Source organism: Diprion similis, chromosome 5 (assembly GCF_021155765.1).
Source record: "Diprion similis isolate iyDipSimi1 chromosome 5, iyDipSimi1.1, whole genome shotgun sequence".
In the NCBI taxonomy this organism is placed as follows: Eukaryota; Metazoa; Arthropoda; class Insecta; order Hymenoptera; family Diprionidae; genus Diprion; species Diprion similis.
In genome coordinates this window covers 1,842,175-1,867,813 of record NC_060109.1, presented here as the reverse complement: position 1 = coordinate 1,867,813, position 25,639 = coordinate 1,842,175, and the positions used below count along the sequence as shown (strand labels likewise).

Below are 25,639 nucleotides of genomic sequence, written 5' to 3'. Positions count from 1 at the left end.
TATGTTTAAGGCACTCATGTTTTGATAGGTACTCTGTACGCGTGAGAACAAACCTTGTCATTGGAACGAGAGGGAAGAGCTCAGAGTGACTGATTTTTTGCAATACGCCAACTATATATAAGCATTCACCACCATCCAAATAAAAAATGCTGTTCACGCAGGGTGACGTCATCTTCATTTAGTTATCATAATTCGCCGAGTTCCGAAGTCCATACTTTTCTTTGCCACTACACTCGGATATTTGAAGAAAAAAAATATCGAACAACACGAATTGGGCACGTATTGTCGAAGACAATTTGAAACCTGCGATGGTACGAGTGACGAATTCTGTAAAGGCCGATGAACTGTGTTTCACCATACTGAGAATATTCAAGATCTCATTACGGAAAGGCTCTCGAACTGTGTTTAAAGGTACTTAAAACGTCTGACTACTCACATTGTTCCCACTATTCCGAAAATTCGGAAAAGACACTTCAGTAGAAAATATTTTTTACTCAAATCATAAACGTCACTGAAAAGGCTTCTAATTGAGATTACATACTAAAAAATGAAATGAGCGCATCTACGTAAGATCGCTTTGATCTCGTTCGATATTTTGTTACGACTACAGTCAATCTGGTACGATGCATTTTTCGGTACTGTAGTGATTCAACTACATTTTTGGGGATTCCATCGGTCCCACGTGTAGAAGCGTGACAATTGTCTTTTACAATTGGTACACGTCTAATCATTTCTACATAATTAAAATGGTGAGACTGAATGTTGAGTATAATTCTTAAAACTGAAAATCAGGTTCCTGGTATGGCAGCCATAGACTCTGGGATTACACAGTTCTGCAACAAAATCCTCCGCAAAAAGAAAAAATATCGTAAGTATGAATGTTGTAATGTGCCAAATATGTATATGCTTTCAATTTTTTGCTGTCACGTATATATATTACATGATATAATTTTTTTTTATTATTCAAAACTCAGAATTTGTTGTGTTCGTTTTTGAATTAACACTACTCTAACCTACTCAAGTTTAAAACGATAGACAGAAACTATAAAAATAATTAAATTTGCTGTGTTTTGTTTTCACATTAGCACTACTGCAATCTATTTAAATAGTATTCGTACATACAAAACCAGTGCAAAGTGATAAAAAGTGAATACAAAATAACTAGAACTATACTGGTAGATTGATTTTCTGACGATGTTAATGTTTCCACTTTTTAATTTTATACCTTTTCTTTTATAAATATCATTGCTATCTTTAGTAAAAATAAGGGTTTTATTGAAACAAACATCACATGTAAAATATACGTGTTACGTATTTCATTGTATCATATTTCGCTTTCAAGAGCATTAAAACTATTACAAATTACATGCGATAATAAATAAAGATAGAGAATAAAAAAGTTTTTTTTTCTTTGCAGACCAGTGGTATTGATTATTTCTTTTACCCTAGCAGTTCGGTGATATTTATGACTTTTGTTGGGTTGTTGGGTGCTGTCTTCGATGATATCAGAACCTTTCGAAAGCGGTCGAGGTGATTTGAGGTAGCTACCACTGCTGATGTTGCTTCCTTGGAAATGCTAGTCTTTGGGTTGGTGATTTTTACTGGTTTGGTCCGTGGACTCAGCGGTTTCACGATGCTGTGGGATTTACAGCTAATCTTTCGTTGCTTCATGACGTCGGTTGAGGAACTTTTGTTGGTCACATTATCGGACTTAGTCTTTTGGCTGCGAGTAATTGCAGAGATAGTGATCAATAACCAGAGATGAATGGTAATGTTGAATAGTACGTGGGATGCCCCTGAAGGATGGTCAAACACTGATATGAATAATAAAATCACGTTCCTGTTATCTCGATTTATTTCATAGTATTTCTGGAAAAATATCCCCAAAAAGCCTATTTTTTCGGCCTCTAGAGTGGCCTAAGGCCTTAACTGCTGCTATCCTGGCCTGATGAAAGAAAGAATTTCAAATCCACTCTGCCGGACAGGGAAACAGACTCGTATGATCAAATTTCAGTCCAGAAAAAATATCAGTAATAAAAGACAATGAAGAAAATTGTTTCGATACAGTCCAAAGAAAAGTGAATGAAATAATTTTGTAATCAGTATTTCTTGGTACTGTTTCTGTTTCAAGTTTTTCTCTGCATTATTACAAGAGTATTTCAAGTTTTCATGAGGACTTCAACCTTTCGTTGGCCACCTAAGACGAATTCATCCTCTTACTAATCTCAAACGTTCACTATACAGTACTAAGGGTTAAATAATTTGGCACTTTGCCTAAAATGATTCAAAGGTCTTAAATTACAGCTAAACCCGCCTTGCCGTGAATATTCTATATTATGGAATTTTGAAAGACTCGTATATTTTGAGTTCAGAGACACTCGTCCGGTGAGAACAGTCAAACAAAGTGACGCGGTGAAGCTTTGCTACCTAACTGATGCTACAAAAGTATGACTAAGAGAAGTGCTTTACTACCTACTGTCGACGATCGCTCTGAGGCGCCTCTATTTATACCGGAAACTGGATGGTCAGTTTTACCCAATGTAACGGAGTCAGCTTTGCTATGTTTGATACGTCATTTCCGGGGAATAGACGCAAGGAAGAAGAAGAAGAAGCTTAGCTACGTCTAACCACTCAATATCTTCTGTTTCGTTAGTTCATTTTATCGTTTAGTCTATTGTTAATCACTGAGAATTAGAAATTCAACATATAAACTACAAAGAAATCATCGAACTACAAGTCTTATTCAAGTAAGTGATACAATGAAGAGGAAACTCGTTTGGGTATAATTACTCAATTCATTCGAGTTGAGAACGTTACTTTATCAAAAATACTTTTCAGGTACACTATAAATTCTTTATACATGCACTGCACATATTCAGTATTGCCGTGTGCGTTATTTGTACAGAATGGTGTGAACTGATTTTGGTGGCAACTGTAAGTGGATTTTTCCTCTCCTTGGATCATGAATAGCGACGTTCTCGTCTCTTGTGGCACTGAAATGAAACGAGCTGTATTGAAACACAAGTCTTGCAATGAATATGTAAGAAATTGTTTCTGCAAAGTGCCCACGGTAAGTAAGAAAACAATATGCGAATTATCATTCGTCTTATTATTAAATCATAATTGGTTGTGAGTAGGGCAGCTGGAGTAGCGTCAGAAGAACACTAGAGTTTTCTTAATAATCGTAAGCTTTTGGTGCACGTGGAAGTACATTTGATTGGTCGTTATGAATTAAATTAAAATGCGTAATTTGAGTTCAAGATTTTCGCAATGATATCTTTCAGATAAAATCCTAGTTGCAGTTTGCAACCACTTTTAGTGGTCACAACTTCAATTTGACAAACTATTCCTTCGGTTTCCTTGATACCAGTGTGGAGTATTCTGAGCTAACATTTAGCTGCTACACTTACTTGTTATACATTACAATAATCATCTCTCGTTTGGGAGTTTCGAAAGCCTGAGCCTTGACTGACTTTTTCCCCTGAATAAGTCCTACCCTTATCGACCCTGGTGGTATGAACTTGCTGAAGTGCGTATTGGCGTAGTAAATCGGCTGTTTGTAAAATTCATCGACTTCCGCATTCACGATAATTGCAGCATCCTTGTAGTTGGCTCGACAATTGGGCCCGCCATATATGTCCACAGCGAGGTTCCAGTCCACCCAACCAGTTACCCAGTAGTCAAAATTCTGCAATATCGATATTTTTTTTTATTACGAACCATCAATCTCTTCACTTAAACATCGTATTATTATAGTATTTTGAGACCAAATAGAATAAGCCTTCGTCGTGGGCTTCGATTACAGAGCACAGCCGATTTCAGCAATATATTTACGTACTTGGAATAGTTCCATTAAGTACAATTCTGCATAGTCCCAAGATCCCATAGAAATAAGTCCAGTGTCTGCTTGCGGACTCCCTGCAATAATCAGAATACTATAATGCCGTGCTATGGATCATTAGAAATCGTTGTGCACATTCGTCTGGTGCCAACATGATGTAACACGTATAAATTGTGGTGTGACTTACCCACAGAAATCTCTGTCATGATGAGGAACTTGTCAGGGTAATCTTGATGGATTTTTTCAACCATGCTTGTGGGATACAGTGTGTCCTCATACGTATGAATAGCAATGGCTCCTATGTAACTCGTGGCTAATTGGTTCTCAAACATTTCATCGATGAACGAATCCAGGTTTGATCTTACGTCGTCGTAGGTAAGAATAAGAGTTCTATTATGCTTTGATGTACTGATGGTTGGACCAAGATTATTCGCAACCCACTTGCTGATGTTTTTTGGTGTGAAACCCATAGCTATAAAGTTCGATAAGTTCTGGGCACCAATATAGGGTTCGTTACCCGTTGATAGGGCCCACATTTCTAGCCCGTGATCTTTGTATTGGTTCAAAAACTTTAGAAGATAGTTGGCGTAAACCTGGTAGTATTCTTCTCGTAGAAATCCTGTCAATTCAAGAAATTGCGGTTAAATGCAAATTTTTGCAAGAGAACCGATTTTCAACGAACTATTCACGGCACGAAAGATAATTTTGCGTTAAGCATGATATGATTTGAACTGTATAATACACACCGTAACCTGTATAATTATGATTTGTCCTCATCCAAGGTGGAGCAGTCCATGCTGCGGCCATAAATCTAAGGTCTGGATTAATTTCCAAAGCTCTTTTCATCACTGGAATCTTGTAGAGTAAGTCTTCGGGTGCTAGGCTGAAGTTTTCTAGTAGCACATCTCCTTCGTAATCATCGTAGGTATACGACCTTGTGGAGAAGTCAGTCCCACCAATCGGAACACGTCCAAAATTGTAATTACTACCTTCCTTGCTGAAGTATGTTCTAGAAATTGGTCATCATAAAATGTACTGACGAATCAATATTACTTTTACATAATCGAGAATTGCTCATGTCGATGCGAGAATAGTTTCCAAGCTCTTGACGGTATAATATGACTGGTGGTCGACTCCATAAAGTGTCCAATCATATTTTATCTTATGACAATACACTGTAGCTGTATAGATAGATATTCCGTCTATAGTCTTATGTTGCTGATTAATGGACGTAATGATTTTCAAACAAACGTTTATTTTGATAATAGTCACTCTCAACACACGCAACAATTCGGTTCACAAGCTTCGCCGGACATAAGTAAGGTACGTGAGATTATAGCCTTAGCCTGATTTCAGTAATTGCAAACTGGTCTGTTATTTGTTGGGTTTTGTTACAATTATTACCAAACCTCATTAAATTTTCCTGAGCCCCTGGACTCAAGTTCATTATGTTTATGCACGCTGAGTCACTGAAAGAGCCGCCAAAGCCATAAATTGGTTGAAGAATGGTGCCAGGGTCTAGTCGGTAACTGTGATAATCAGCAGGAAATTCCTCGCTAAAAACGCCATCGGTTTTGAAAAACCTCAAGCCGTTTCTAGACGACGTATATCGGATGTAGAAACCAACGTCTGGAACCTCGGGTACTGGAGTGCTGTCGCAATAGGTAGCATTGCATACACAGACTGTTCCATTGTTTCCAAAATCGCGAGGTACACAAGGATTACTTCGTGCTGCAAATTTCAGTATTCAATGATAAATGAGTACTTCTCTGAATACCTTATATGATTAAGGCCTTAGGCCACTCTAGAGGCCGAAAGAAATAGGCTTTTTGGGGATTTTTTTCAGAAATACTACAAACTAAATCGAGATAACAGAAACGTGATTTTATTATTCATATCAGTGACTGTTTACAATAATTTTTTTGATGCGATTTATTTCAAAATGGCGGCTGTGCAGCGTTTTTGCGACGAGGTCTCGTTCTTTTCGGGGTCCACGGCCGGACTAACAGCTCCTGTAATTTTTTTAATCATAATCAGTCAATGAATTTTTTTGATTATATATAATAACTGCTATGGAAGCACGTAGGATTTTTTTTATATTGCGGAGTTCATTTGTTATTAACAATTATCTGACAATTTCTTAGGCAAGTTCTTCACTTTCCACTTTAGAAGTGCGCCATTTTGCCAAAAATCAATATATCGCAAAAATCCTACGTACTTTTATAGCAGTTATTATATATAATAAAAAAAATTCATTGGCTCATTATGATTAAAAAAATTACAGGAGCTGTTAGTCCGGCCGTGGATCCCGAAAAAAAGCAGACGTCGTCGCAAAAACGCTGCACAGCCGCCATTTTGAAATAAATTGCTTAAAAAAAATTATTGTAAACAGTCACTGATATGAATAATAAAATCACGTTTCTGTTATCTCGATTTATTTTGTAGTATTTCTGAAAACAAATCCCCAAAAAGCCTATTTTTTTCGGCCTCTAGAGTGGTCTAAGGCCTTAAAAAATGTCGCCACCGGGTAGAATCGCATGAGAACAAATGATGTCAAATAATTGTTTGACTTGGGTGTTCATAGATCATTTAATTTGAGTTTTAAGGTAACTTTCGCACACGAAGAACATTCAATAATTTGACGAATTGAGTCTGGTACTCACCTGTGTATATCCACGTAGCCAGTAAGAGGATGCAACGACGCATGACTTTTCTCACGTTGATTACTCACTCTAAGATAAGTTTTCTACAACCGCAGGCAATAATAATTATTTGCAGTGTTACTTATTACGAGTGAGCGACGTTAATAGAAAAAAAAAATATTGAAATAATGAAATAATGAAAGATAAACTTTCGACGAATGACGTTTGCAGTGTAATAAATTTCTTGAATCTGACGTTAAATGTAAAGTGTGCCACCTGGGTAAGCACTGATCAGTTGATTAGGTTCATCGCCTGAACTCTGAGCAAACATTAAAATATCATAATATACTATGTCAATCTACACAAAGATACACAAACATGCATGAATAACAAATATTCCACCTCATTTATGTTTTGGATGGGAAGTTCCATTTTTAGAGAGAAGTTAAGCTCTGTCATCTGAACAGCAAACGATATTAAATATTATTGCAAGTGTTCACAACAAAAGGATAATATTCACATTATTTGAAATACAAATAAAATGATGTAACCATATTGTTACTAATGTTTCGTTTACAAAATTAATCTGTACAATGCAGTATATCGAGTCCACTTGAAATTCGTAGAAATGTAATAAAGCAATTAACGTCACCCAGTAAAACGTTAAATTTGTTAAACGTAGACACTAACGTGAGGATTTGGATGAAAAAACAGTTAGCACAAGGCTTTATGATGTTTCAATTTTTTTCCCAATACCTGTGTAAACAAAAAGACTGAATGCTTAAGCCTCAGTGAAGTGACGTGTCTAAATAAAATATTTACAGCTCGAAATAACTTTTGTGTGACTGTTTGTTCGAATTTTCAGGATAAACTTACGTTACCTACTTCGGAAATGGTTGTAAAACGTGACATGATTCTATAGTTCGACTAGAAATTTTATTCTTCACCTGCAAAATTACATCCATATATAATTTAGGGACAGTTATAGAAACGTCAGGTAAAGAATGTTAAAAAAAAGTTTCTGAACCAGTGTTCAGTTCACAATAACCATAACAATTTATGGTTAAAAAATAATTCTTACAAAATTTTTGGCTTTTGTATGCAGCAATCTGTAATGTCATACTATTGTGTTTCCGAAGAGTTATTCATAAATATTGGTCTGTGGGTTGGAATTCAAGCTTGAAAATACCCTCGATATTTGGACACAGTTTCAGAAACCCCAATTCATTTTATTTTGTTATTTTAAAACTTAAATTTTCATCCATTCAGCCTTACCTTTTCTAGCACTATTCTCATCAACGCGACAACTCTCTATCCACGACGAGCACTTCAAATGCACCTGGAATCAAACAAGTGCGCAATAGTGGCTGAGTGATGTAGTAAAGTTCAACTTGCACTGTGTATCATTTTCTGCCATGCCTACTTTTTATCTATTTTCACTGCGCAATAGTGTTTTATGTACTACATACTCGTACATAGCATTGTTATTAAAAAAAAAGTCAAACGCCTGCAACTGCCATGCAGATTAATGTCAATATCAATATCTCGTAGATGAGTATAAAAATATAACTGCAACGTATACAACTTTGTTGACATAGTTGTCTATATAAGTCCAGCAAAAAATATTTTTGTAAAAGTAGCGACACACTATGTAAATGCGATCAACGTTTAACAAGCATGAGCGTTACTAGTTTGTGGAACAAATTGTCTCAGAAGCTTGAATATTAATTCTATTTTAGTTTTGCCAAATTGTATTCTACAAGCATAAAAAATCTTTAGAAATCTAAATAACAGGTATATTTTATTTCTAAACTACCTGCAAGAACAAATTCCATACGTACCTGTGTGAGGAACTTATATTTGTATGAAACAATCATGGAATTTATTTCCTATCGTGTGGAATTTTTTTGCTAGCTATGTTAATTTTCTTTACGGAATATTAAATAACGAAAAACCTTTATTCCTCAGTTATTGTGTTGGAATCTTCAGGAAAAATAATCGGTAACCGAAAAAAGTGCATTTATTCATAATCTGCGTTCACTTGGAACTCAATTCTGGTCTTTTGTCGACTAATCAACACAGCTGCATACAATACGTGTACATTGAATATTTCAACAGCTTGTACTCAATAAAAGGTAAATAGAAACGGAGATATTTTATTAAACGGAGTGATTCAGAGGTTAACTTGAAGTGCACGTATTGCAGCAGGCATTCCATACCTGATCAAATGGTTTCCTTATTATTCTGGTTTCAATTGATTTCCTCTTTAGAATTTCTGATTTTTTCAAATTCTCTTATCACGGACAGAATCAGAGAAGTGAGCCTTTTTATCTAATATCATGCATTACACAATTATATGATATTATCGATTGATATCCATGTTAGACCGGCTCATTCATTGATCAACTGATTACATTTTTAGCAGTACTTTTATACAAGTAAAACATTTGAGCGATTCGATGAATTGGGTTTGAAAATTTATCTGTGTATATCCACGTGGCCAGTAAGAAGATACAACGTAGCATAATCTTGCATTTCAATCTGTTCAAAATTAGACCGATGGTTACATTCGCCTGCTTCTGAGCAGCGAGCCTGAGATGCAAAACTCACGATTCTCTGATAACTCAGTGTAATGAAATTACTACAAAAATTGTTTTATGTTTAAGGCACTCATGTTTTGATAGGTACTCTGTACGCGTGAGAACAAACCTTGTCATTGGAACGAGAGGGAAGAGCTCAGAGTGACTGATTTTTTGCAATACGCCAACTATATATAAGCATTCACCACCATCTAAATCAAAAATGCTAATCACGCAGAATGACGTCATTTTCATTTAGTTTTCATAGTTCGTCGAATTGCGTAGTCCATACTTTTCTTGGCCACTACACTCGGATATTTGAAAAAAAAGAAATATCGAACAACACGAACTGTACACGTATTTTCGAGGACAATCTCTCGAGTTCTGTAAAGGCCGATGAACTGTGTTTGAAGGTACTTAAAAGGTTCGACAATACTAACGCCGTTGCCCACCTAGGACGAAATCATTTTCTTAATAATCTTGAAGGCTCACCGTACAAAAACGGCTGCATGAAACTAAACAAACGCTTTTTGTCACAAGCGCCTGTAGGGTGGACTGAGGCCACCCCTATACGCCACTACCGAGATATCGGGATAGGAGAAAGTACGAGTGCCACTTTGCCTAACATTATTTCAAGTTCTGAAATTCAATCTAAAGCCCCTTTACCGTGAATATTCTACGTTGTGGAATTTTGAATGACTCAAGTATTCTAGTTTCAGAGACAGTCTCCCGGTGAGAACGGTCAAACGAAGTGACGATGCAGAGCCCTTTGCTGCCTAACTAATGCGACAAAGGTATGACCAAGAGAAGTGCTTCACTGCCTACTGGTGACGATCGCTCTGAGGCGCCTTTATTCATACCAAAGACTGGATGGTCAAGCGTAATCGCGAATAGCCACATCGTTGACTGGAGATGTATAAAGACTGCTAGTCTAACGAGGCTTTCCGTAACCGAAAATGAAGGACGTGAATGCATCGTCAAGCAGCGCCCTGTGCATCGCGCATCTCAACACGATGGACAATCGGTATGTAAAGACGACGAGATTTTAATTATAAAGATTTAATCGAGGTGATTAGTTTCTCAGCCAAATTCAGCAATGATAACTAGGTAGGAAATACTTCGTTTTTTTTTGCTGTGACTCTTGATCCGTTGCTGGTGACGTATTCGGACTGCGCGCAATCGGTTTTGCTTACAAAATTACGTTTTTACGGCATGGGCATTGAAAAGTCCACTTTTTGTGACAGTTTTCGTTCCGTAAAGTGACGCTTTATACGGCAGCGAACAAAGTCTTTATTCCGCAGTTTTGATGCGCAGTTCGAAGTGCGCATCCCAAAGTGCCGAATAAAGTAGCTTCGTCGAACAGATCGCGACATAACCTCACTCTTCGTTTTGCATTTCAATGCCCGTAAAAAATATTGTATGTGGCATGTCCGTGAACCGTTTTTTGGCTCGGATATTTTCGATACTCGCTTTCGGCTCGCCTTCAGCTCGTCCTGAAATCTTTATCCTTGCCAAAAAACGGGCGGTTGACAGGCATGCCACATAAATAGCTGCACATAAAAATGCAGAAGGCTGAGCCTTGCTTTTTTGTTGAAATGAAAATCATTTGTTTCAGAATCGATTTGTACGACTCTTTGTTGACGAATTGGACCATAAACAACGCAGAAAAGCCGTGACACTAACGACGGACGGAACTTTCATGGGATACAAAGATGACACACTGGAAGTTCTTTATTCATTTATTCTAATTCGTGTAACATGTAACATGACAATATTATATATATCGTGTACTGCAAAGGTGCATTGCACCTGTGCGCAGGGCATAACCGGAAGTATGCTGACAAACTTCATTGATTACTATCTCATATACAACTTTTCACATGCTACACGAAGTATTATGTATTGCACTCCTTGATCCTGAGATAATAGTCAGGTTGACTATATAATGTTCGATCATATTTTATTGTTTTTGATGATGTTTTTTATCGATGAGCAAAATCTTTAAAAATTATACACCGACGCCCAAACACTTGTACTATAATTAAGGAATGATAAATATACTGAAACTGAACTGAAACGTTTTTCTCTGTCGATGTTTTATTTACCTTCCCCATCTCTTCAACAACCTGGAATATATTTCAGGTTTTTCAGAGCTTCCATTCAAACTGTAGTTCGCCAGCGGTCGAGAATACGAAATCAATTGCTCTCGCGGCATAACATCGGCACACGGAAGTGAACAAAATTTTTCCATTTTGAGGATTTTGAATGAAAATCCAGAGAGGTGAGCCTATCTTGTTTTCTTGAGGAACAATCGTTTGTCTCGGTATCGATTTCTATGAAGCTTTGAAAACAATTTAAACGTGCAGGGGTCAGCAAACCCATCAGAATAAGCGTAGGCACGACGGCGGAGAAATGTGAATGACATCAGTTTTTCGGCTGTAACTTTTGAGAACTTGCTGACAGCGTATTAAGACTGCGTTTAATCGATTTCTCTCGTTAAATTACGTCGGAATAGTGCCCTACAGAATTCATTGCAGCACTTTTCAAAGTCGTCGAAATTTTCGCCAAAAATGCAAAGGGGTTAGCCTTGGATTTTTTTTGGCTGAAAAATCATTTGTCTGGGAATCGATCCGTATGACGCTTTTTAGACTAATTCGACGCCCAGGAACTCAGAAAACACATGAAAAATAGCCTAGGACCAGCAGCAGAGAAATGACGATGAAAATCTGCAGTTTTTCGGCTGTAACTTTGCAGGTGTTGCTCGCAGCGTATCGGGACTGCGATTAATCGATTCCTCTCGCAAAATCACGTCGGAATAGTACCCTTAAGAATTAATTGCAGCACTTTTCAAAGTCGTCGAAATTTTCGCCAAAAATGCAAAGGGGTTAGCCTTGGATTTTTTTTGGCCGAAAAATCTTTTGTCTGGGAATCGATCCGTATGACGCTTTTTGGACTAATTCGACGCCCAGGAACTCAGAAAACACATGAAAAATAGCCTATGACCAGCAGCAGAGAAATGACGATGAAAATCTGCAGTTTTTCGGCTGTAACTTTGCAGGTGTTGCTCGCAGCGTATCGGGACTGCGATTAATCGATTCCTCTCGCAAAATCACGTCGGAATAGTACCCTAAAGAATTAATTGCAGCACTTTTCAAAGTCGTCGAAATTTTCGCCAAAAATGCAAAGGGGTTAGCCTTGGATTTTTTTTGGCCGGAAAATCTTTTGTCTGGGAATCGATCCGTATGACGCTTTTTAGACTAATTCGACGCCCAGGAACTCAGAAAACACATGAAAAATAGCCTAGGACCAGCAGCAGAGAAATGACGATGAAAATCTGCAGTTTTTCGGCTGTAACTTTGCAGGTGTTGCTCGCAGCGTATCAGGACTGCGATTAATCGATTCCTCTCGCAAAATCACGTCGGAATAGTACCCTAAAGAATTAATTGCAGAACTTTTCAAAGTCGTCGAAATTTTCGCCAAAAATGCAAAGGGGTTAGCCTTGGATTTTTTTTGGCCGAAAAATCTTTTGTCTGGGAATCGATCCGTATGACGCTTTTTAGACTAATTCGACGCCCAGGAACTCAGAAAACACATCAAAAATAGCCTAGGACCAGCAGCAGAGAAATGACGATGAAAATCTGCAGTTTTTCGGCTGTAACTTTGCAGGTGTTGCTCGCAGCGTATCGGGACTGCGATTAATCGATTCCTCTCGCAAAATAACGTCGGAATAGTACCCTGAAGAATCAATTGCAGCACTTTTCAAAGTCGTCGAAATTTTCGCCAAAAATGCAAAGGGGTTAGCCTTGGATTTTTTTTGGCCAAAAAATCTTTTGTCTAGGAATCGATCCGTATGACGCTTTTTAGACTAATTCGACGCCCAGGAACTCAGAAAACACATGAAAAATAGCCTAGGACCAGCAGCAGAGAAATGACGATGAAAATCTGCAGTTTTTCGGCTGTAACTTTGCAGGTGTTGCTCGCAGCGTATCGGGACTGCGATTAATCGATTCCTCTCGCAAAATAACGTCGGAATAGTACCCTGAAGAATCAATTGCAGCACTTTTCAAAGTCGTCGAAATTTTCGCCAAAAATGCAAAGGGGTTAGCCTTGGATTTTTTTTGGCCAAAAAATCTTTTGTCTAGGAATCGATCCGTATGACGCTTTTTAGACTAATTCGACGCCCAGGAACTCAGAAAACACATGAAAAATAGCCTAGGACCAGCAGCAGAGAAATGACGATGAAAATCTGCAGTTTTTCGGCTGTAACTTTGCAGGTGTTGCTCGCAGCGTATCGGGACTGCGATTAATCGATTCCTCTCGCAAAATAACGTCGGAATAGTACCCTGAAGAATCATGTGCAGCACTTTTCAAAGTCGTCGAAATTTTCGCCAAAAATGCAAAGGGGTTAGCCTTGGATTTTTTTTGGCCAAAAAATCTTTTGTCTAGGAATCGATCCGTATGACGCTTTTTAGACTAATTCGACGCCCAGGAACTCAGAAAACACATGAAAAATAGCCTAGGACCAGCAGCAGAGAAATGACGATGAAAATCTGCAGTTTTTCGGCTGTAACTTTGCAGGTGTTGCTCGCAGCGTATCGGGACTGCGATTAATCGATTCCTCTCGCAAAATCACGTCGGAATAGTACCCTAAAGAATCAATTGCAGCACTTTTCAAAGTCGTCGAAATTTTCGCAAAAAATGCAAAGGGGTTAGCCTTGGATTTTTTTTGTCCGAAAATTCTTTTGTCTGGGAATCGATCGGTATGACGCTTTTTAGACTAATTCGACGCCCAGAAACTCAGAAAACACATGAAAAATAGCCTAGGACCAGCAGCAGAGAAATGACGATGAAAATCTGCAGTTTTTCGGCTGTAACTTTGCAGGTGTTGCTCGCAGCGTATCGGGACTGCGATTAATCGATTCCTCTCGCAAAATCACGTCGGAATAGTACCCTAAAGAATTAATTGCAGAACTTTTCAAAGTCGTCGAAATTTTCGCCAAAAATGCAAAGAGGTTAGCCTTGGATTATTTTTGGCCGAAAAATCTTTTGTCTGGGAATCGGTCCGTATGACGCTTTTTAGACTAATTCGACGCCCAGGAACTCAGAAAACACATGAAAAATAGCCTAGGACCAGCAGCAGAGAAATGACGATGAAAATCTGCAGTTTTTCGGCTGTAACTCTGCAGGTGTTGCTCGCAGCGTATCGGGACTGCGATTAATCGATTCCTCTCGCAAAATCACGTCGGAATAGTACCCTTAAGAATTAATTGCAGCACTTTTCAAAGTCGTCGAAATTTTCGCCAAAAATGCAAAGGGGTTAGCCTTGGATTTTTTGTGGCCGAAAAATCTTTTGTCTGGGAATCGATCCGTATGACGCTTTTTAGACTAATTCGACGCCCAGGAACTCAGAAAACACATGAAAAATAGCCTAGGACCAGCAGCAGAGAAATGACGATGAAAATCTGCAGTTTTTCGGCTGTAACTTTGCAGGTGTTGCTCGCAGCGTATCGGGACTGCGATTAATCGATTCCTCTCGCAAAATCACGTCGGAATAGTACCCTAAAGAATCAATTGCAGAACTTTTCAAAGTCGTCGAAATTTTCGCCAATAATGCAAAGGGGTTAGCCTTGGATTTTTTTTGGCCGAAAAATCTTTTGTCTAGGAATCAGTCCGTATGACGCTTTTCAGACTAATTCGACGCCCAGGAACTCAGAAAACACATGAAAAATAGCCTAGGACCAGCAGCAGAAAAATGACGATAAAAATCTGCAGTTTTTCGGCTGTAACTTTGCAGGTGTTGCTCGCAGCGTATCGGGACTGCGATTAATCGATTCCTCTCGCAAAATCACGTCGGAATAGTACCCTAAAGAATTAATTGCAGCTTTTTTCAAAGTCGTCGAAATTTTCGCCAAAAATGCAAAGGGGTTAGCCTTGGATTTTTTTTGGCCGAAAAATCTTTTGTCTGGGAATCGATCCGTATGACGCTTTTCAGACTAATTCAACGCCCAGGAACTCAGAAAACATATAAAAAATAGCCTAGGACCAGCAGCAGAAAAATGACGATGAGAATCTGCAGTTTTTCGGCTGTAACTTTGCAGGTGTTGCTCGCAGCGTATCGGGACTGCGATTAATCGATTCCTCTCGCAAAATCACGTCGGAATAGTACCCTAAAGAATTAATTGCAGCACTTTTCGAAGTCGTCGAAATTTTCGCCAAAAATGCAAAGGGGTTAGCCTTGGATTATTTTTGGCCGAAAAATCTTTTGTCTGGGAATCAGTCCGTATGACGCTTTTTGGACTAATTCGACGCCCAGGAACTCGGAAAACACATGAAAAATAGCCTAGGACCAGCAGCAGAAAAATGACGATGAAAATCTGCAGTTTTCCGGCTGTAACATTGCAGGTGTTGCTCGCAGCGTATCGGGACTGCGATTAATCGATTCCTCTCGCAAAATCACGTCGGAATAGTACCTTAAAGAATTAATTGCAGAACTTTTCAAAGTCGTCGAAATTTTCGCCGAAAATGCAAAGGGGTTAGCCTTGGATTTTTTTTGGCCGAAAAATCTTTTGTCTGGGAATCAATCTGTATGACGCTTTTCAGACTAATTCGACGCCCAGGAACTCAGAGAACACATGAAAAATAGCCTAGGACCAGCAGCAGAAAAATGACGATGAAAATCTGCAGTTTTTCGGCTGTAACTTTGCAGGTGTTGCTCGCAGCGTATCGGGACTGCGATTAATCGATTCCTCTCGCAAAATCACGTCGGAATAGTACCTACAAGAATTAATTGCAGAACTTTTCAAAGTCGTCGAAATTTTCGCCAAAAATGCAAAGGGGTTAGCCTTGGATTTTTTTTGGCCGAAAAATCTTTTGTCTGGGAATCGATCCGTATGACGCTTTTCAGACTATTCGACGCCCAGGAACTCAGAGAACACATGAAAAATAGCCTAGGACCAGCAGCACAGAAATGACGATGAAAATCTGCAGTTTTTCGGCTGTAACATTGCAGGTGTTGCTCGCAGCGTATCGGGACTGCGATTAATCGATTCCTCTCGCAAAATCACGTCGGAATAGTACCTTAAAGAATTAATTGCAGAACTTTTCAAAGTCGTCAAAATTTTCGCCGAAAATGCAAAGGGGTTAGCCTTGGATTTTTTTTGGCCGAAAAATCTTTTGTCTGGGAATCAATCTGTATGACGCTTTTCAGACTAATTCGACGCCCAGGAACTCAGAGAACACATGAAAAATAGCCTAGGACCAGCAGCAGAAAAATGACGATGAAAATCTGCAGTTTTTCGGCTGTAACTTTGCAGGTGTTGCTCGCAGCGTATCGGGACTGCGATTAATCGATTCCTCTCGCAAAATCACGTCGGAATAGTACCCTAAAGAATTAATTGCAGAACATTTTAAAGTCGTCGAAATACTCGCCAAAAATGCAAAGGGGTTAGCCTTGGATTTTTTTTGGCCGAAAAATTTTTTGTCTAGGAATCGATCCGTATGACGCTTTTCAGACTAATTCGACGCCCAGGAACTCAGAAAACATATGAAAAATAGCCTAGGACCAGCAGCAGAAAAATGACGATGAAAATCTGCAGTTTTTCGGCTGTAACTTTGCAGGTGTTGCTCGCAGCGTATCGGGACTGCGAATAATCGATTCCTCTCGCAAAATCACGTCGGAATAGTACCCTAAAGAATTAATTGCAGCTTTTTTCAAAGTCGTCGAAATTTTCGCCAAAAATGCAAAGGGGTTAGCCTTGGATTATTTTTGGCCGAAAAATCTTTCATCTGGGAATCAGTCCGTATGACGCTTTTTAGACTAATTCGACGCCCAGGAACTCAGAAAACACATGAAAAATAGCCTAGGACCAGCAGCACAGAAATGACGATGAAAATCTGCAGTTTTTCGGCTGTAACTTTGCAGGTGTTGCTCGCAGCGTATCGGGACTGCGATTAATCGATTCCTCTTGCAAAATCACGTCGGAATAGTACCCTAAAGAATTAATTGCAGCACTTTTCAAAGTCGTCGAAATTTTCGCCAAAAATGCAAAGGGGTTAGCCTTGGATTTTTTTTGGCCGAAAAATCTTTTGTCTGGGAATCGATCCGTATGACGCTTTTCAGACTAATTCAATGCCCAGGAACTCAGAAAACCCATAAAAAATAGCCTAGGACCAGCAGCAGAAAAATGACGATGAGAATCTGCAGTTTTTCGGCTGTAACTTTGCAGGTGTTGCTCGCAGCGTATCGGGACTGCGATTATTCGATTCCTCTCGCAAAATCACGTCGGAATAGTACCCTAAAGAATTAATTGCAGCACTTTTCGAAGTCGTCGAAATTTTCGCCAAAAATGCAAAGGGGTTAGCCTTGGATTATTTTTGGCCGAAAAATCTTTTGTCTGGGAATCAGTCCGTATGACGCTTTTTAGACTAATTCGACGCCCAGGAACTCAGAAAACACATGAAAAATAGCCTAGGACCAGCAGCACAGAAATGACGATGAAAATCTGCAGTTTTTCGGCTGTAACATTGCAGGTGTTGCTCGCAGCGTATCGGGACTGCGATTAATCGATTCCTCTCGCAAAATCACGTCGGAATAGTACCTTAAAGAATTAATTGCAGAACTTTTCAAAGTCGTCAAAATTTTCGCCGAAAATGCAAAGGGGTTAGCCTTGGATTTTTTTTGGCCGAAAAATCTTTTGTCTGGGAATCAATCTGTATGACGCTTTTCAGACTAATTCGACGCCCAGGAACTCAGAGAACACATGAAAAATAGCCTAGGACCAGCAGCAGAAAAATGACGATGAAAATCTGCAGTTTTTCGGCTGTAACTTTGCAGGTGTTGCTCGCAGCGTATCGGGACTGCGATTAATCGATTCCTCTCGCAAAATCACGTCGGAATAGTACCCTAAAGAATTAATTGCAGAACATTTTAAAGTCGTCGAAATACTCGCCAAAAATGCAAAGGGGTTAGCCTTGGATTTTTTTTGGCCGAAAAATCTTTTGTCTGGGAATCGATCCGTATGACGCTTTTCAGACTAATTCGACGCCCAGGAACTCAGAAAACATATGAAAAATAGCCTAGGACCAGCAGCAGAAAAATGACGATGAAAATCTGCAGTTTTTCGGCTGTAACTTTGCAGGTGTTGCTCGCAGCGTATCGGGACTGCGATTAATCGATTCCTCTTGCAAAATCACGTCGGAATAGTACCCTAAAGAATTAATTGCAGCACTTTTCAAAGTCGTCGAAATTTTCGCCAAAAATGCAAAGGGGTTAGCCTTGGATTTTTTTTGGCCGAAAAATCTTTTGTCTGGGAATCGATCCGTATGACGCTTTTCAGACTAATTCAATGCCCAGGAACTCAGAAAACCCATAAAAAATAGCCTAGGACCAGCAGCAGAAAAATGACGATGAGAATCTGCAGTTTTTCGGCTGTAACTTTGCAGGTGTTGCTCGCAGCGTATCGGGACTGCGATTAATCGATTCCTCTCGCAAAATCACGTCGGAATAGTACCCTAAAGAATTAATTGCAGCACTTTTCGAAGTCGTCGAAATTTTCGCCAAAAATGCAAAGGGGTTAGCCTTGGATTATTTTTGGCCGAAAAATCTTTTGTCTGGGAATCAGTCCGTATGACGCTTTTTGGACTAATTCGACGCCCAGGAACTCAGAAAACACATGAAAAATAGCCTAGGACCAGCAGCAGAAAAATGACGATGAAAATCTGCAGTTTTTCGGCTGTAACATTGCAGGTGTTGCTCGCAGCGTATCGGGACTGCGATTAATCGATTCCTCTCGCAAAATCACGTCGGAATAGTACCTTAAAGAATTAATTGCAGAACTTTTCAAAGTCGTCGAAATTTTCGCCGAAAATGCAAAGGGGTTAGCCTTGGATTTTTTTTGGCCGAAAAATCTTTTGTCTGGGAATCAATCTGTATGACGCTTTTCAGACTAATTCGACGCCCAGGAACTCAGAGAACACATGAAAAATAGCCTAGGACCAGCAGCGGAAAAATGACGATGAAAATCTGCAGTTTTTCGGCTGTAACTTTGCAGGTGTTGCTCGCAGCGTATCGGGACTGCGATTAATCGATTCCTCTCGCAAAATCACGTCGGAATAGTACCTACAAGAATTAATTGCAGAACTTTTCAAAGTCGTCGAAATTTTCGCCAAAAATGCAAAGGGGTTAGCCTTGGATTTTTTTTGGCCGAAAAATCTTTTGTCTGGGAATCGATCCGTATGACGCTTTTCAGACTAATTCGACGCCCAGGAACTCAGAGAACACATGAAAAATAGCCTAGGACCAGCAGCAGAAAAATGACGATGAAAATCTGCAGTTTTTCGGCTGTAACTTTGCAGGTGTTGCTCGCAGCGTATCGGGACTGCGAATAATCGATTCCTCTCGCAAAATCACGTCGGAATAGTACCCTAAAGAATTAATTGCAGCTTTTTTCAAAGTCGTCGAAATTTTCGCCAAAAATGCAAAGGGGTTAGCCTTGGATTATTTTTGGCCGAAAAATCTTTCATCTGGGAATCAGTCCGTATGACGCTTTTTAGACTAATTCGACGCCCAGGAACTCAGAAAACACATGAAAAATAGCCTAGGACCAGCAGCACAGAAATGACGATGAAAATCTGCAGTTTTTCGGCTGTAACTTTGCAGGTGTTGCTCGCAGCGTATCGGGACTGCGATTAATCGATTCCTCTTGCAAAATCACGTCGGAATAGTACCCTAAAGAATTAATTGCAGCACTTTTCAAAGTCGTCGAAATTTTCGCCAAAAATGCAAAGGGGTTAGCCTTGGATTTTTTTTGGCCGAAAAATCTTTTGTCTGGGAATCGATCCGTATGACGCTTTTCAGACTAATTCAATGCCCAGGAACTCAGAAAACCCATAAAAAATAGCCTAGGACCAGCAGCAGAAAAATGACGATGAGAATCTGCAGTTTTTCGGCTGTAACTTTGCAGGTGTTGCTCGCAGCGTATCGGGACTGCGATTAATCGATTCCTCTCGCAAAATCACGTCGGAATAGTACCCTAAAGAATTAATTGCAGCACTTTTCGAAGTCGTCGAAATTTTCGCCAAAAATGCAAAGGGGTTAGCCTTGGATTATTTTTGGCCGAAAAATCTTTTGTCTGGGAATCAGTCCGTATGACGCTTTTTAGACTAATTCGACGCCCAGGAACTCAGAAAACACATGAAAAATAGCCTAGGACCAGCAGCACAGAAATGACGATGAAAATCTGCAGTTTTTCGGCTGTAACTTTGCAGGTGTTGCTCGCAGCGTATCGGGACTGCGATTAATCGATTCCTCTCGCAAAATCACGTCGGAATAGTACCTTAAAGAATTAATTGCAGAACTTTTCAAAGTCGTCAAAATTTTCGCCGAAAATGCAAAGGGGTTAGCCTTGGATTTTTTTTGGCCGAAAAATCTTTTGTCTGGGAATCAATCTGTATGACGCTTTTCAGACTAATTCGACGCCCAGGAACTCAGAGAACACATGAAAAATAGCCTAGGACCAGCAGCAGAAAAATGACGATGAAAATCTGCAGTTTTTCGGCTGTAACTTTGCAGGTGTTGCTCGCAGCGTATCGGGACTGCGATTAATCGATTCCTCTCGCAAAATCACGTCGGAATAGTACCCTAAAGAATTAATTGCAGAACATTTTAAAGTCGTCGAAATACTCGCCAAAAATGCAAAGGGGTTAGCCTTGGATTTTTTTTGGCCGAAAAATCTTTTGTCTGGGAATCGATCCGTATGACGCTTTTCAGACTAATTCGACGCCCAGGAACTCAGAAAACATATGAAAAATAGCCTAGGACCAGCAGCAGAAAAATGACGATGAAAATCTGCAGTTTTTCGGCTGTAACTTTGCAGGTGTTGCTCGCAGCGTATCGGGACTGCGAATAATCGATTCCTCTCGCAAAATCACGTCGGAATAGTACCCTAAAGAATTAATTGCAGCTTTTTTCAAAGTCGTCGAAATTTTCGCCAAAAATGCAAAGGGGTTAGCCTTGGATTATTTTTGGCCGAAAAATCTTTCATCTGGGAATCAGTCCGTATGACGCTTTTTAGACTAATTCGACGCCCAGGAACTCAGAAAACACATGAAAAATAGCCTAGGACCAGCAGCACAGAAATGACGATGAAAATCTGCAGTTTTTCGGCTGTAACTTTGCAGGTGTTGCTCGCAGCGTATCGGGACTGCGATTAATCGATTCCTCTTGCAAAATCACGTCGGAATAGTACCCTAAAGAATTAATTGCAGCACTTTTCAAAGTCGTCGAAATTTTCGCCAAAAATGCAAAGGGGTTAGCCTTGGATTTTTTTTGGCCGAAAAATCTTTTGTCTGGGAATCGATCCGTATGACGCTTTTCAGACTAATTCAATGCCCAGGAACTCAGAAAACCCATAAAAAATAGCCTAGGACCAGCAGCAGAAAAATGACGATGAGAATCTGCAGTTTTTCGGCTGTAACTTTGCAGGTGTTGCTCGCAGCGTATCGGGACTGCGATTAATCGATTCCTCTCGCAAAATCACGTCGGAATAGTACCCTAAAGAATTAATTGCAGCACTTTTCGAAGTCGTCGAAATTTTCGCCAAAAATGCAAAGGGGTTAGCCTTGGATTATTTTTGGCCGAAAAATCTTTTGTCTGGGAATCAGTCCGTATGACGCTTTTTGGACTAATTCGACGCCCAGGAACTCAGAAAACACATGAAAAATAGCCTAGGACCAGCAGCAGAAAAATGACGATGAAAATCTGCAGTTTTTCGGCTGTAACATTGCAGGTGTTGCTCGCAGCGTATCGGGACTGCGATTAATCGATTCCTCTCGCAAAATCACGTCGGAATAGTACCTTAAAGAATTAATTGCAGAACTTTTCAAAGTCGTCGAAATTTTCGCCGAAAATGCAAAGGGGTTAGCCTTGGATTTTTTTTGGCCGAAAAATCTTTTGTCTGGGAATCAATCTGTATGACGCTTTTCAGACTAATTCGACGCCCAGGAACTCAGAGAACACATGAAAAATAGCCTAGGACCAGCAGCAGAAAAATGACGATGAAAATCTGCAGTTTTTCGGCTGTAACTTTGCAGGTGTTGCTCGCAGCGTATCGGGACTGCGATTAATCGATTCCTCTCGCAAAATCACGTCGGAATAGTACCCTAAAGAATTAATTGCAGAACTTTTCAAAGTCGTCGGAATTTTCGCCAAAAATGCAAACGGGTTAGCCTTGGATTTTTTTTGGCCGAAAAATCTTTTGTCTGGGAATCGATCCGTATGACGCTTTTCAGACTAATTCGACGCCCAGGAACTCAGAAAACATATGAAAAATAGCCTAGGACCAGCAGCAGAAAAATGACGATGAAAATCTGCAGTTTTTCGGCTGTAACTTTGCAGGTGTTGCTCGCAGCGTATCGGGACTGCGATTCATCGATTCCTCTCGCAAAATCACGTCGGAATAGTACCTAAAAGAATTAATTGCAGAACTTTTCAAAGTCGCCGGAATTTTCGCCAAAAATGCAAACGGGTTAGCCTTGGATTTTTTTTGGCCGAAAAATCTTTTGTCTGGGAATCAATCCGTATGACGCTTTTCAGACTAATTCGACGCCCAGGAACTCAGAAAACATATGAAAAATAGCCTAGGACCAGCAGCAGAAAAATGACGATGAAAATCTGCAGTTTTTCGGCTGTAACTTTGCAGGTGTTGCTCGCAGCGTATCGGGACTGCGATTCATCGATTCCTCTCGCAAAATCACGTCGGAATAGTACCTAAAAGAATTAATTGCAGAACTTTTCAAAGTCGTCGGAATTTTCGCCAAAAATGCAAACGGGTTAGCCTTGGATTTTTTTTGGCCGAAAAATCTTTTGTCTGGGAATCGATCCGTATGACGCTTTTCAGACTAATTCGACGCCCAGGAACTCAGAGAACACATGAAAAATAGCCTAGGACCAGCAGCAGAAAAATGACGATGAAAATCTGCAGTTTTTCGGCTGTAACTTTGCAGGTGTTGCTCGCAGCGTATCGGGACTGCGATTAATCGATTCCTCTCGCAAAATCACGTCGGAATAGTACCCTAAAGAATTAATTGCAGAACATTTTAAAGTCGTCGAAATACTCGCCAAAAATGCAAAGGGGTTAGCCTTGGATTTTTTTTGGCCGAAAAATCTTTTGTCTGGGAATCGATCCGTATGACGCTTTTCAGACTAATTCGACGCCCAGGAACTCAGAAAACATATGAAAAATAGCCTAGGACCAGCAGCAGAAAAATGACGATGAAAATCTGCAGTTTTTCGGCTGTAACTTTGCAGGTGTTGCTCGCAGCGTATCGGGACTGCGAATAATCGATTCCTCTCGCAAAATCACGTCGGAATAGTACCCTAAAGAATTAATTGCAGCTTTTTTCAAAGTCGTCGAAATTTTCGCCAAAAATGCAAAGGGGTTAGCCTTGGATTATTTTTGGCCGAAAAATCTTTCATCTGGGAATCAGTCCGTATGACGCTTTTTAGACTAATTCGACGCCCAGGAACTCAGAAAACACATGAAAAATAGCCTAGGACCAGCAGCACAGAAATGACGATGAAAATCTGCAGTTTTTCGGCTGTAACTTTGCAGGTGTTGCTCGCAGCGTATCGGGACTGCGATTAATCGATTCCTCTTGCAAAATCACGTCGGAATAGTACCCTAAAGAATTAATTGCAGCACTTTTCAAAGTCGTCGAAATTTTCGCCAAAAATGCAAAGGGGTTAGCCTTGGATTTTTTTTGGCCGAAAAATCTTTTGTCTGGGAATCGATCCGTATGACGCTTTTCAGACTAATTCAATGCCCAGGAACTCAGAAAACCCATAAAAAATAGCCTAGGACCAGCAGCAGAAAAATGACGATGAGAATCTGCAGTTTTTCGGCTGTAACTTTGCAGGTGTTGCTCGCAGCGTATCGGGACTGCGATTAATCGATTCCTCTCGCAAAATCACGTCGGAATAGTACCTACAAGAATTAATTGCAGAACTTTTCAAAGTCGTCGAAATTTTCGCCAAAAATGCAAAGGGGTTAGCCTTGGATTTTTTTTGGCCGAAAAATCTTTTGTCTGGGAATCGATCCGTATGACGCTTTTCAGACTAATTCGACGCCCAGGAACTCAGAGAACACATGAAAAATAGCCTAGGACCAGCAGCAGAAAAATGACGATGAAAATCTGCAGTTTTTCGGCTGTAACTTTGCAGGTGTTGCTCGCAGCGTATCGGGACTGCGATTCATCGATTCCTCTCGCAAAATCACGTCGGAATAGTACCTAAAAGAATTAATTGCAGAACTTTTCAAAGTCGTCGGAATTTTCGCCAAAAATGCAAACGGGTTAGCCTTGGATTTTTTTTGGCCGAAAAATCTTTTGTCTGGGAATAGATCCGTATGACGCTTTTCAGACTAATTCGACGCCCAGGAACTCAGAGAACACATGAAAAATAGCCTAGGACCAGCAGCAGAAAAATGACGATGAAAATCTGCAGTTTTTCGGCTGTAACTTTGCAGGTGTTGCTCGCAGCGTATCGGGACTGCGAATAATCGATTCCTCTCGCAAAATCACGTCGGAATAGTACCCTAAAGAATTAATTGCAGAACTTTTCAAAGTCGTCAAAATTTTCGCCAAAAATGCAAAGGGGTTAGCCTTGGATTTTTTTTGGCCGAAAAATCTTTTGTCTGGGAATCAATCTGTATGACGCTTTTCAGACTAATTCGACGCCCAGGAACTCAGAGAACACATGAAAAATAGCCTAGGACCAGCAGCAGAAAAATGACGATGAAAATCTGCAGTTTTTCGGCTGTAACTTTGCAGGTGTTGCTCGCAGCGTATCGGGACTGCGATTAATCGATTCCTCTCGCAAAATCACGTCGGAATAGTACCTACAAGAATTAATTGCAGAACTTTTCAAAGTCGTCGAAATTTTCGCCAAAAATGCAAAGGGGTTAGCCTTGGATTTTTTTTGGCCGAAAAATCTTTTGTCTGGGAATCGATCCGTATGACGCTTTTCAGACTAATTCGACGCCCAGGAACTCAGAGAACACATGAAAAATAGCCTAGGACCAGCAGCAGAAAAATGACGATGAAAATCTGCAGTTTTTCGGCTGTAACTTTGCAGGTGTTGCTTGCAGCGTATCGGGACTGCGATTAATCGATTCCTCTCGCAAAATCACGTCGGAATAGTACCCTAAAGAATTAATTGCAGCACTTTTCGAAGTCGTCGAAATTTTCGCCAAAAATGCAAAGGGGTTAGCCTTGGATTATTTTTGGCCGAAAAATCTTTTGTCTGGGAATCAATCTGTATGACGCTTTTCAGACTAATTCGACGCCCAGGAACTCAGAGAACATATGAAAAATAGCCTAGGACCAGCAGCAGAAAAATGACGATGAAAATCTGCAGTTTTTCGGCTGTAACTTTGCAGGTGTTGCTCGCAGCGTATCGGGACTGCGATTCATCGATTCCTCTCGCAAAATCACGTCGGAATAGTACCTAAAAGAATTAATTGCAGAACTTTTCAAAGTCGTCGAAATTTTCGCCAAAAATGCAAACGGGTTAGCCTTGGATT

At 39.9% G+C, this 25,639-nt stretch overlaps 1 protein-coding gene across 1 annotated transcript; it reads right to left on the bottom strand.

The window, feature by feature from the left end:
• Positions 1-2,798: 2,798 nt before the first annotated feature.
• Positions 2,799-7,883, bottom strand: LOC124406265 (lysosomal acid glucosylceramidase-like). The gene is made up of 8 exons (XM_046881618.1): positions 7,759-7,883; positions 6,510-6,573; positions 5,251-5,577; positions 4,588-4,850; positions 4,029-4,460; positions 3,839-3,918; positions 3,411-3,688; positions 2,799-2,993 (listed from the first exon to the last, which is right to left on the bottom strand). The coding sequence occupies exons 2-8, from the start codon at positions 6,545-6,547 to the stop codon at positions 2,894-2,896; spliced, it is 1,518 nt and encodes a 505-aa protein (XP_046737574.1). The 5' UTR covers positions 6,548-6,573; positions 7,759-7,883; the 3' UTR covers positions 2,799-2,893.
• Positions 7,884-25,639: the final 17,756 nt, after the last annotated feature.

What these genes read in the sequence shown, in the direction of transcription:
- LOC124406265 (XM_046881618.1), bottom strand. Translation starts at nt 6,547, where the DNA reads ATGCGTCGTTGCATCCTCTTACTGGCTACGTGGATATA. An exon ending in TTACTGGCTACGTGGATATA is followed by an intron (nt 5,578 to 6,509) that starts CACAGGTGAGTA and finishes AATACTGAAATT; the next exon opens with TGCAGCACGAAGTAATCCTT. An exon ending in ACTTAATGGAACTATTCCAA is followed by an intron (nt 3,689 to 3,838) that starts GTACGTAAATAT and finishes TCGATATTGCAG; the next exon opens with AATTTTGACTACTGGGTAAC.